The 12,490-nt window shown below is 38.6% G+C and overlaps 1 protein-coding gene and 1 long non-coding RNA gene across 5 annotated transcripts in view; one reads left to right on the top strand and one right to left on the bottom strand.

Moving 5' to 3' along the window:
- The window catches only part of lctlb (lactase-like b), a 28,062-nt gene that overhangs the window by 2,502 nt on the left and 13,070 nt on the right, over positions 1-12,490 (bottom strand). For all 4 annotated transcript variants that reach the window (XM_034176411.1, XM_034176410.1, XM_034176412.1 and 1 more), the window contains 2 exons: positions 12,269-12,468; positions 12,063-12,126 (listed from right to left, as the gene is read on the bottom strand). In XM_034176411.1, the coding sequence (XP_034032302.1) occupies positions 12,063-12,126; positions 12,269-12,468 (264 nt within the window). The remainder of the gene's footprint in view (positions 1-12,062; positions 12,127-12,268; positions 12,469-12,490) is intronic.
- Positions 4,894-8,671, top strand: LOC117515715. Its single transcript, XR_004562214.1, has 3 exons — positions 4,894-5,277; positions 5,785-5,894; positions 8,398-8,671. It is a non-coding gene; the product is annotated as an uncharacterized LOC117515715 (long non-coding RNA).

Here is a 12,490-nt window from a genome sequence, read left to right as displayed (position 1 = left end):
ATTCAAGTAGTGTTCTCAATTCTTCCTTGCAAAATTTTGAAATTTTGAGGAAAGTATGGACTTTAATGGGGTGAAAACGGTGAATTGCATGGTAGAATTTACACATTGTTGTGATGTTTTTGATAAAGAACCTCAGCTGCCAGCAAAAGTATTTGCAGCACTGTGTAAATGTATTATCCTCCGAGACAATTTACACAGTGCTGCAAAAAAGTTGAAACCTGGTAGTTTAGGTTTCATTCAAAACTGTATTTACACAAATGGTGTGAACCCATGAGCTAGTTCTTGGAAGGGCTATTTAATACTCAATTTTCCAGCTCTCCCCTCTCTGGCTGTGAATGCCAACACTGCTGCATCAACATTGGTGCCTGCTGTCAACCCCAGCTCCACCTCAGCATCCAGCTGTGGGCTGTGATGGGGGAATGATTTCTCTAGCTAATCATCATTCCAATAATAACTGGGAGTGATGAGGTCAGAGCCTCGATGTCAAACATTAAACGTCTGACGTTAAAATGAACCTTAGAAAATTTACAGTTATTGGCAAGACAATCTTATTTACAGTCTGTCATTTTTCTTAACTGCATAGTGTGGGGATAAATAATAAACACTAAAGAGCTCTTGCATCATTGATGCTCTGGTTAAGAAACTCCAGTTCACCAAGAAACTTGCAAAAGACAAATGTTGTAGCCTGCTGTGTTTCTTCCATCAAATACAGTGCATCGGGAAAGTATTCACAGTGCTTCACTTTTCCACATTTTGTGTTACCACCTTATTCCAAAATGGATGAAATTAATTTTTCCTCAAAATTCTGCACACAGTACCCCATAATGACACTGTAAAGTATTTTTTTTTAGATTTTTGCAAATTTATTAAAAGTAAAAAACTAAGAATTTACATGTACATACGTAAGTATTCACAGCCTTTGCCATGAAGCTCAAAATTTAACTCAGGTGCATCCTGTTTCCAGTGATAATACTTGAAATGTTTCAGCAGCTTCATTGGCGTCCACCTGGGGTAAAGTCAGTTGATTGGGCATGATTTGGAAAGGCACACACCTGTCTACATATCAGGTCCCACAGTTGACAGTGCATGTCAGAGCACAAACCAAGCATAAAGTAAAAGGAATTGTCTAGACCTCCAAAAAATGATTGTCTTGGGGCACAAATCTGGGGAAGGGTACAGAAACATTTCTGCTATTTTAAAGGTCCCAATGAGCAACAGTGGCCTCCATCATCCGTAAATGGAAGATGTTTGAATCCACTAGGACTCTTCTTAGAGCTATAATGTATTTTTATTTGTTTTAAATTGCTTGTACATATCTTCAGTTAGTTATAACTCACATTTTTCTCTTGTAATTGTAAGTTATTTACGAGTCACAGGTGATAGCTTCTTTTTTATTCTCAAACTTAGTTGCGGAGTGGCACCCCTAATCTCGCTGTATGTGTACAATGACAAATAAAGGTTCTATTCTATTCTATTTTGGCTGCCCGTCTAAACTCAAGGAGGTGAGGTATGGCAGAGTGACTAGACAGAAGCCACTCCTTAGTAAAAAGCACATGGCAGCGTGCCTGGAGTTTGCCAAAAGGCACCTGAAGGACTCTTGGATCATGAGAAACAAACTTATCTGGTCTGATGAGACAAAGATTAAGCTCTTTGATGTGAATGTCAGGCGTCATGTTTGGAGGAAACCAGGCACCATCCCTACAATGAACCATGGTGGTGGCAGCATCATGCTGTGGGGATGTTTTTCAGCGGCAGGAAGTGGGAGACTAGTCAGGCTTGAGGGAAAGATGAATGCAGGAATGTACAGAGACATCCTGGATGAAAACCTGCTCCAGAGTGCTCTTGACGTCTGACTGGGGTGACGGTTCATCTGTCAGCAGGACAATGACCCCTAAGCACACAGCCAAGATATCAAAGGAGTGGCTTCAGGACAACTCTGTAAATGTCCTTGAGTGGACCAGCCAGAACCCAGACCTGAATCTGATTGAACATCTCTGGCTGTGCACTACCCACCCGGAAGCGAACATTTGCAAACGTCAAACGTTCATAGAATGTTTTACTGTTCAGCAAGTTTGCAAACATTCATGTAATGTTTGTGATGTCTGTCTAATGTTTGCATGGAAGCGAAAATTTGCGAACATCAACTGAATGTTCATAGAATGTTCATTTACTGTTCAGCAAGTTTGCGAACGTTCATATAATGTTTGTGATGTTTGTCTAATGTCTGCATGGAAGCAAACAGACAAACATGTAAGCAAACATTTGCAAAAATCAATCAAATGTTTATAGAATGTATGCTTAATGTTCAGTGTGTTTGCGAACATTCACATAATGTTCATGTAGTATGTGTAAAGCTTGCCTATAAATAAAAGTATATATATTCTAAAATTTTGTAAAATTTCATATTACAGGAAAACATTAAATATCATTTACTGCCTACAGAAAGTTAATGTTGGACTACATTTAAATTATGTGTGCAATCATATACTCAACAAAAATATAAACGCAACACTTTTGGTTTTGCTCCCATTTTGTATGAGATTAACTCAACGATCTAAAACTTTTTCCACATACACAATATCACCATTTCCCTCAAATACTGTGCACAAACCAGTCTAAATCTGTGATATTGAGCACTTCTCCTTTGCTGAGATAATCCATCCCACCTCACAGGTGTGCCATACCAAGATGCTGATTAGACACCATGATTAGTGCACAGGTGTGCCTTAGACTGCCCACAATAAAAGGCCACTCTGAAAGGTGCAGTTTTGTTTTATTGGGGGGGGGATACCAGTCAGTATCTGGTGTGACCACCATTTGCCTCATGCAGTGCAACACATCTCCTTCGCATCATCCGTGAAGAGAACACCTCTCCAACATGCCAAATGGCAGCAAATGTGAGCATTTGCCCACTCAAATCGGTTACAACGACGAACTGGAGTCAGGTCAAGACCCCGATGAGGACGACGAGCATGCAGATGAGCTTCCCTGAGACAGTTTCTGACAGTTTGTGCAGAAATTCTTTGGTTATGCAAACCGATTGTTCCAGCAGCTGTCCGAGTGGCTGGTCTCAGACGATCTTGGAGGTGAACATGCTGGATGTGGAGGTCCTGGGCTGGTGTGATTACACGTGGTCTGCGGTTGTGAGGCTGGTTGGATGTACTGCCAAATTCTCTGAAACGCCTTTGGAGACGGCTTATGGTAGAGAAATGAACATTCAATACACGAGCAACAGTTCTGGTTGACATTCCTGCTGTCAGCATGCCAATTGCACGCTCCCTCAAATCTTGCGACATCTGTGGCATTGTGCTGTGTGATAAAACTGCACCTTTCAGAGTGGCCTTTTATTGTGGGCAGTCTAAGGCACACCTGTGCACTAATCATGGTGTCTAATCAGCATCTTGATATGGCACACCTGTGAGGTGGGATGGATTATCTCAACAAAGGAGAAGTGCTCACTATCACAGATTCAGACTGGTTTGTGAACAATATTTGAGAGAAATGGTGATATTGTATATGTGGAAAAAGTTTTAGATCTTTGAGTTCATCTCATACAAAATGGGAGCAAAACCAAAAGTGTTGCGTTTATATTTTTGTTGAGTGTAGGTAGAATGAACAATAGGAAATTATTTAAACACTCTGGCTACCATGGTAACCAATAATTTGTCAGTTTATGATTTATTCAGGTCTACTGAATATAGAATTTCAAGATTACTGTGATAAACTGACAGAGCTAACTCAGAAATAATGTCTTGGGGCAACTTGATTGGTATATTAATTTTTGCAAAATAATTTATGTCACTACAGACTGTGATCGTCAGCTACCAAAAATATGTTTTTTATGGAAACAGATTGCAATGGCAGCTTATCCAGAAGTCCCACAAAACTGAGTTACATACATTTTGCCAAATTTTCCAAAAGCATATCTTTAGCATTTTTGGAAATAAGGAAAATACATTAAAGTTATTAAAAATTGATTTACAAAATGATGTTTTCAACATGCATGAGCAGGAAACATTGACATTTAAATAAAACAGCTCGTAGACAAAAAAAAAAAGCTTGCAGTGCTCTCCACCAAACAATTGGTGGCAGTAGTGCACCGAGTTGGATTAAAACCCGCTGTTTAACAAAGGAGAAGAAGAAGACTTCGCTAACAAACAGCGGTGCATGCTCCGTTCTATTTTGGCAAATAAAAGTTTATGTTCAAGACGTTAATTTGCCTGTTCAGTCTCTATACTATGATTAAGAGAACACTGAGAGCAGAAGAGGAGACTAACGCTGGAAGATCATCGACTGGATCACAGAAAACCAACACAAAGCTACCACGAGTTAGCAGCTAGCTTCAAATGCCGGTGGCACGGTCTGAGATTACCACCAGTCTGAATTTACCAGGTAAAATTAGACTGTAGCAACCACAGTCTGAACTTACCACCAGTCTGAATTTACCAGGTAAAATTAGACTGTAGCAACCACAGTCTGAACTTACCACCAGTCTGAATTTACCAGGTAAAATTAGACTGTAGCAACCACAGTCTGAACTTACCACCAGTCTGAATTTACCAGGTAAAATTAGACTGTAGCAACCACAGTCTGAACTTACCACCAGTCTGAATTTACCAGGTAAAATTAGACTGTAGCAACCACAGTCTGAACTTACCACCAGTCTGAATTTACCAGGTAAAATTAGACTGTAGCAACCACAGTCTGAACTTACCACCAGTCTGAATTTACCAGGTAAAATTAGACTGTAGCAACCACAGTCTGAACTTACCACCAGTCTGAATTTACCAGGTAAAATTAGACTGTAGCAACCACAGTCTGAACTTACCACCAGTCTGATTTTATCATCTTGGTATATTGAGACTTGTGTGTTATTGACCCTGGTCCAAATTTGCCAAGCAAATATATTAAATAATTTTTTAATTGGAACCACAAGTAAATCCTGTCACTTTCTATTGATGCTTGATTTAACCATTATAATTCTGGTTACTAGTTACCTAGCTAGTCTGAAATTTCCAGCCTGCAAGTCTGAATATATGTCCCACTTCAAGTTTTCTGAATCTAAAGTGTGTGGAAAATGCAGTTATTTTAAAATACGTCTGCTCGGTTGAAGAACGCCGTAAGAAATCGTAATTCTAGACCTCCCGGAAGTTGACCGCGAAAAAAAAAATCGATTTGCGCATGCGCGTGGTAAAATGAGACCGGCACAAACTCAGGCCACGACACCGGGGTCTTTCTACAGTCATCACGACGCTGTGACTATCAAAAGACTTTAAGGTAATGGAACCTGATGTGAGCACAAACCCATTTTAGCCAGAAAAGACAGAACTTGCTTGAAGCTTGATTATGCCAGACATGGACTAATGGGAACCAAACCAACATATTTTTGACTAGCACGGAGCTAATGTTAGCCACAGAGAGGCACAGGCCTAATTCATATTTTGTCCATGTTTTAATTTATCCTGATATTAAGCCAGAAGCCTAAAGGTGTCAATAAGGTGTGTGGGCATCTCACTTCCAAGGACATGCAGGTTGGGTGAATTTGAAACTTTATAATTGTCCAGGTCACTTATAAAAGAGGTCTCGATCTCAAAGGGACTAATTTGGTTAAATAAATGCTAAATTTAAAATATACATAACTTTTTATGACAATGACTAAAATATATACTCTGTCTTGTCTTAGGTGTTGATGCAATTAAAGTTTAAGTAATGTCAGTGCCTAGAAAGAGACTTTATGAAGTTAAGTTTCTGATAATATTTTCAGATTATTTGTCTCCCCAACAGCAACCGTGCCGGCTGCCTTAAGAGTTGTTAAATCACTGAATCCTCCATCTGACCAGTCGGTTGAGCGCGTGCCTGCAGTTGATTCACATCAGCCTGATCCTTATCCAGAGGTTTGTACTATAATGGTTAAATAAGATTGTACAGTATCTTGTGCCAGTAGATTCTAAAAATTCACATTCAGCAAGCAAAATATTCAAAATTTCTGACAAGAAATATTCTGTTCTATTTGGGATATAATTTGAAAATACAGTAAAATCTGCCAGTAATGAAGTTGTGTATATACTAGCTTTCCTTATTTAAAGAAATAATTTACAGGCCCTGTTACTTAATAAACATGTTTATTTATTGCTGATATAAAGTTACAGAATTCCTTTTATAAAAACTCAATTTCTATGTCCCTTGCATAATGTTTCATTTGCATAGTGTGTGCATACTGTCTATGGTAACATACACTTGAAACAGAAGGACTTCTATGCTATACTACTGAGGTTTACCACCTTATCTGGGGTGGAAAAAGTGATCTGTCCAAACAAAAATAATTTTATTTATTTATTTATTTTTGGAGATTCTTTTGGTGGGTAAATAGACCTGAGAAAGCATCAGAATTAGGGCTGAAACGATGAGTCGAGTAACTCAAATAATTTGATTACAAAAAATGTTTGAGGCAAATTCTGTGCCTAGAAGCTTCGTTTAACATTGTAGTACATATGCTAGGCATGTGTGTGGCGCTGCAACGTCCGCAGAAAAAAAATAACGGTCTGCTCTACGTGGGGAGGGACTATTGACCAAGCGACTGGCTGCTGTCTCTCTGCCCAGTGTGAGGAGCTCTCAGACCGAGCAAGTCACAGCTCTGTCCCCGCAAACAGCAGAAGTCCACTCTTTCTTCTGTGTTTCCCTCAGACTCACACTGTGTGTGACTTTTTAATTTTTGCATTTTTGGGCAACACACAACACTTCACAAACACGGTAACTTAAATAAAATAATAATAAAAAAACTGACTGCGATGCTTGCATGTTCAACCTCCAGCTGAAATGCATCTGCTGAAGAGAAAGGGATTAAAAAAAAAAATCACGCAGGGACCCAGTCCATCAACCTTTATTTAAAAAAAAAAAAAACCTTAATTGGAGAAAACAAAATAGAAGGCACATCCCATCGCCATTTCAGCAAATTGCCAACACTTTGGCACAGTGACATTCTGCCATTGCTTATGGACAGCCCTGGACTATTGATGTTGTTTAAAACGCAAAAGTACTTTTTATCGATTAACTGCCAGAATAATCGATAGAATACTTGACTACTAAAATAATCGATAGCTACAGCCCTAACCAGAATGCATTTGAGATTTCACATTTTTCTGGGGGACAACCTCCAGACCCCGGCACGGCCTTGCCAAGATCTTTCAAGTTTTTTTTTGTTTTTTTTTTTCATGACCCACTTTCATCACTCAGTTAGAGACAGGGGTGGTGGCCAAGTGGTTAATGCGCTTGGTTTCAGTGCAGAAGTTTCCGGGTTCAAATCCCACCCCTGCCACATTTCTCCACGTACTGTAGAGTTGCGTCAGGAAGGGCATCGGCATAAAACCTATGCCAATTCTACATGCAGATCACCTCAGATTTGCTGTGGCGACCCCGAGTGCAAACAAGGGAGCAGCCGAAGGGACTTACTTACCTACTTACTTTCATCACTCAGTTCATTCACAGATTTGTCCGTGCTCATGATGAAAGGTCAACAGCATTGGTTTAATCATTTGTGAAGCATAGGATTTAATGTAAAGTGAGAACTTTATTAAGGTTTTAACATATGGATATATATACATTTTGTGTTCCAGGAGAAATACCCCTGACGTGTTGCATGCAGCAAGGAGGCGGAGACTTCCGCTCAGATTTTTTTTTTTTCTCCAGAGGAAAGCTGAGTGATCGCCATGTTGTATGTGCGTCGAACCACGAAAAAGCTTTAATACAGCAATCAAATTCATTTTGAGGCTTAAACATTTGCAAGGATTTTTCTTCAGAAAACTGCTCTGTATAAATGAGCAGTCCTGTGACACCTGTTTTGTAGAGATCAGTGGTTTCTGCCACTAGTCTTCCATGTTTGGACCCGACACGTTTCTATTGGACAGTGTGAAGTTTTGTCACAGTTCAGAGCGGCAAAAGTTGGATTGGGTTGAACTTTGACCACGTCAGCCTGTTGACAAGCAGGAATGCGCACACTCCCGGTAGAAACGTTGGTTTAGCTCGGCTTTTGATGCAACATTTTAGACGCCTCTAAAAAGCAACGCGTTTTATTGAAAATAATGCTTTTTAGACCGATTTGTGGTGCCTCTGATGCTTGCAAAGCATGCGGTGTGGAAGGCCCTTTACACAAATAACAGTGGGTACAGAGGATTAATCATTTTTGTCTGATCTGCTTTCACCTATGTGGTATACCTAATTGATAACTAAATTGAGAAAATTCTGGAAGCAATATAAACAGCTTGTTAAAAATATAGGGCCTGTCCAATAAGGTGTTAAGTTGAATACCAGTTATGACCATGCCTCTCAAATTATACAGTATCTGAACAGGAAAATATATATAATTGCTTGTGACTAACAAAGGAAATTTTCAACTTGCAGCTCAAGAGTGCTAATGACAGACTTGATGGCGAGGACAAGGGAACCAGGCACCAGAGGAATGCCCTAATCAATACCTTAACTGCATACACCCCTGGAATGGAACAAGGGAAGGATACAACAATCATTGTCAAGGGCTGCTTGAACGCTACGGCTCATGTTTATCTTTGGCAGTCAGGACAAGTCAGGAACCGTCAAAGGCAGCCTTGCCAGGGATGTGCCACAAATTTACAGAGTTGTCATGGCGGCTGCAATAAATATCACATCAATGGACAGTACTACCATCATTTCTACAATTGTGCCATAATCTGAAGATGTCCTGTCCAAGCAGAATCAAAGAAGTATAGACGGGACCATCCTGAACTTTTTCCTGACCCAGATTACAGGTTTGAAAAACTATCAGTCTTGCAAATCATTTTTTTGGGGGGGGGGGGTGTGACAGCCAGTCACAGTAGAGAGGCACCGTGACGTCTGGTCTCTCTTTGGCTGCAAATCCAACATGGCAGAATCCGCTCCAAAACAGCTTCATTTCTGTGTAAATCTAACATGTCTATTATATATTATGCAAAAGCTACTGAAAAACACTTCGAAAACTGAAAACGCTGTTTTCACAACCTGATAACACCTCTGCAGTGATTTACAAGGAAAAGCCACCAAGATACCCAGACAACTCAGGAAAAGTTATAGGCTAATGTGGCTGTGATTGGAGAAATTGTGCACAGTGCAAGCTTTGCATTTTGCATCACTACTCTTAGCTTCATAGTGGAGTAGAGCAGAGAAGGATTTTCTTTCACCAAAACAGATCAAATCCAGCCTTGCATCTCACATGTATCTTCTGGCAATTTGTAGCTAAAATTTCAGGTCTTCTTTTTAAGAAAATCCTCCTCTATACCACTTCATCGTGAAGATGGATAACTGGTGATACAAAATGCAAAGCTTGCACTGTGCATAATTTCTCCATTCATAGCCACGTAAGCCTATAACTTCTTCTGGGTTGTGTGGGTGACTTGGTGGCTTTCCTCACTCTTCTTGCACAGTCACTCAGTTTTTCAGAACTGTCCATGCAGATTTAACATACAGTGCCATATTGTTTGTATTTCTTCATAATTGATGTAAATAAAGCCCAAAACATTCAGTGGCAGCTTTACCCTCAGAGCCTCGTCCACAACTACCACAAAAGACAGGTAGTACACGGTATTAAGAACAGGGGTATGTAAACTTTTGATCAGGTTCATTTGGGTAGTTTGTGTTGTCATGATTTGAAAAGAGTAAACACTGCTGTTTGCCAATAAATGGCATCACCCAACCACGAACCATGAGCAAAAAAGTTTTTATCATTCATATTCTCTGAAAAATGGCCAAAAAACAAAACTTTTGCCAGGGTATGTAAAATTTTGGCCCCGTGTGTGTGTGTGTGTGTGTGTGTGTGTGTGTGTGTGTGTGTGTGTGTGTGTGTGTGTGTGTGTGTGTGTGTGTGTGTGTGTGTGTGTGTGTGTGTGTGTGTGTGTGTGTGTGTATATATATATGTGTATATATATATATTTTTTTTTTTTATAAGACTGCTCATACGGCTGAGGGTATTTTATATGATATGAGGGTGTTTATATTCTATAATATCAAAGCTTATGGGCAGATGAGCAGCAGCATTGAATTTGCATTGTACGTGTAATATTTTTGATAAAATTTGATTTTACTTCCAGAGAAACCTTTTCTCTGGGGATCAAACATAATTTAAAATAATTTTGTATATTTTTTTCATCATGTGAATTTCCTCAGGAAATTTATTGATTGTAATATGTTTGTGTTAAACTGTTCAGTTTCACTCTTAAAAATGGTGTATTCAATTGCATTGTCATATCTGACTGTCATACTGAGTCTTCAAATCTATGTGATTTAAAAACAGAATATTTTTTCATAGGAATTTTCTCGGGATTTATTGATAGTAATGTTTGTGTTAAAACTGTCTGCAGTTTTGCTCTTAAATATGATTTTTATTAATTGTATGTAGATGTCTAAAAGATTGTTGTAGTTTTTGTTTCAAGCGGTGATTTATGTTTAAGTTGAATTTATTTTGCTCCTAAAATGTGTATTATCAGTTGTATGTAGATCAATTGATGATTTTTTCTTTTTTAGGTTTCATAATTATTTCTAGAAGATTTATTCTTGTGTCTGAACATTTTTTTGGAGTAGCGTCTGTGGTTTACCGCTTAAGAAAATTTTTGTAAAGTTGAAAATTTTTCATTTTATGTGCTTTTTGAGCAATGATGTTTAATTCTGTAAAGATTAATTCCATCATTTAATCTGTTATCAATTAAGTGATTTCAAAAGTTTCTGCAGTGTTGATTTTATATGTGAATTCCACATTGCAAGTCACTATTGGAATAAAACCTATTGAATTTTAAAACATTTATGAAGTTTTACTTAATTTTTTTGTTCTCAATAGGAACAATTACAAAAATTGTAGGTAACTGAGCAAGAACATTGCACGAACATCATATGAACAAAGAATGAGGACAGGTAATGTTCACATTCGAACATTTTACAAATGTTCATTTAATGTTCTGCTGCAACTGTTCATATGGTGTTTGTGAACATTTGTGAATGTTTGCATAATGTTCATTGAATGTTCGCATGCAAACATTACCTGTCCTCATTCTTTGTTCATATGATGTTTGTGCAGTGTTCATGCCACATTTGCAAACATTCTCATGCAAACGTTCAATGAACATTCAAAGAACGTTCGGTTTCCGGGTGGGTAACACTCCCCATCCAACCTGATGGATCTTGAGAGGTACTGCAAAGAGGAATTGGCAAAATTGCCCAAAGATAGGTGCACCAACAAAGTATTGAACAAAGGGTGTGAATACTTATGTACAGGTAAATTTGCAGCTTAAAAAAAACCCTTTTTCATGTTGTTATTATGGGGTGTTGTGAGTAGAATTTTGAGGGGGAGGGGGTGGATTTATTCCATTTTGGAATAAGGCTGTAACAAAATGTGGAAGTAGTGAAGCGCTGTGAATACTTCCTGGATGCACTATAAGTGTATAACTCCAGAGTTGTCATTGGTGTCTTGGTGGCTTTCTTCCCTTGTCTCCTTACACAGTCACTCAGTTTTTGAGAATTGTCTACTCTTGTCAGATTTGTCAAAGAGGATCATGCTAGTTGTATTTGTTGGATGCATATTGAGCGGGTTGAAAATGTTCATGTATCCGTCCCGACTTGTCTAAAGAAAACTGGCTGTGAAAGTGATGGTTTAGTTATTACACTGACAGTACATACTGATGCACACCATTGTTTTGTCTATCTTTTTTTATTATTTTTTCAGAATGTGGAGATTTGAATTCACTATGAGTAAATGGCATAATTTTAGAAAGGTTAGTTTCGACAAGCCTGAATTCTTAAAAGATCTAAATCAAAATGTGTAAAGTTTCAAGTGGGCACAAAGGTTTTTGTGGTACTGTATACTCCAATCATAATTATATAGATAATTCTGTACTTTGTAGCTTTTAAAAACAGCAATACATTCAAATTAATTATTTCCTCAAAGATTTTTGTGGTAGGTTTTAGATATTTGAATCAGAATCTTGATTTGTTTACCCCAGCTAGTTCTTTTAATCTGATCAGTGTTTAAAGAAAGAAGAAGAAAATAAGACTGGAAGTGAATTTACCTGCAGCAAGGAGCTGGTTGCTAGACGAGCACGTCTCTGTGGCCTTCCGCCTCCAGTTCTCAACCTGTGGAAATACACAGTTTAGTAATAATATTATTGATGCTCTTAATTTTGGAGCTTTTCCCCTCACATGTATAATGTATTTGAAATCTTAAAGGAGGAATGGGATTAGCGGTGGGATTTTGCAGCGACATTCTATCACTCACCTCTCTCTGGTTGGGAAACCCATTGGAGCTTATGATGCGTTTGTAGAACTGAACAGAAGCCTTTGGATAGCGAGGCTTGTTTTTGTTGTTGAAGTCCACGTAGTACAAGCCAAACCTCTCAGAGTAGCCTTCATCCCACTCAAACTTGTCCAACAGTGACCACGCTGTATAGCCCTTCACATCTACTCCGTCTCTGATTGCTATGACACACACAAAAAAAAC

Source organism: Thalassophryne amazonica, chromosome 8 (assembly GCF_902500255.1).
Source record: "Thalassophryne amazonica chromosome 8, fThaAma1.1, whole genome shotgun sequence".
Classification (NCBI taxonomy): Eukaryota; Metazoa; Chordata; class Actinopteri; order Batrachoidiformes; family Batrachoididae; genus Thalassophryne; species Thalassophryne amazonica.
This window is presented reverse-complemented; position numbering and strand designations above follow the sequence as displayed.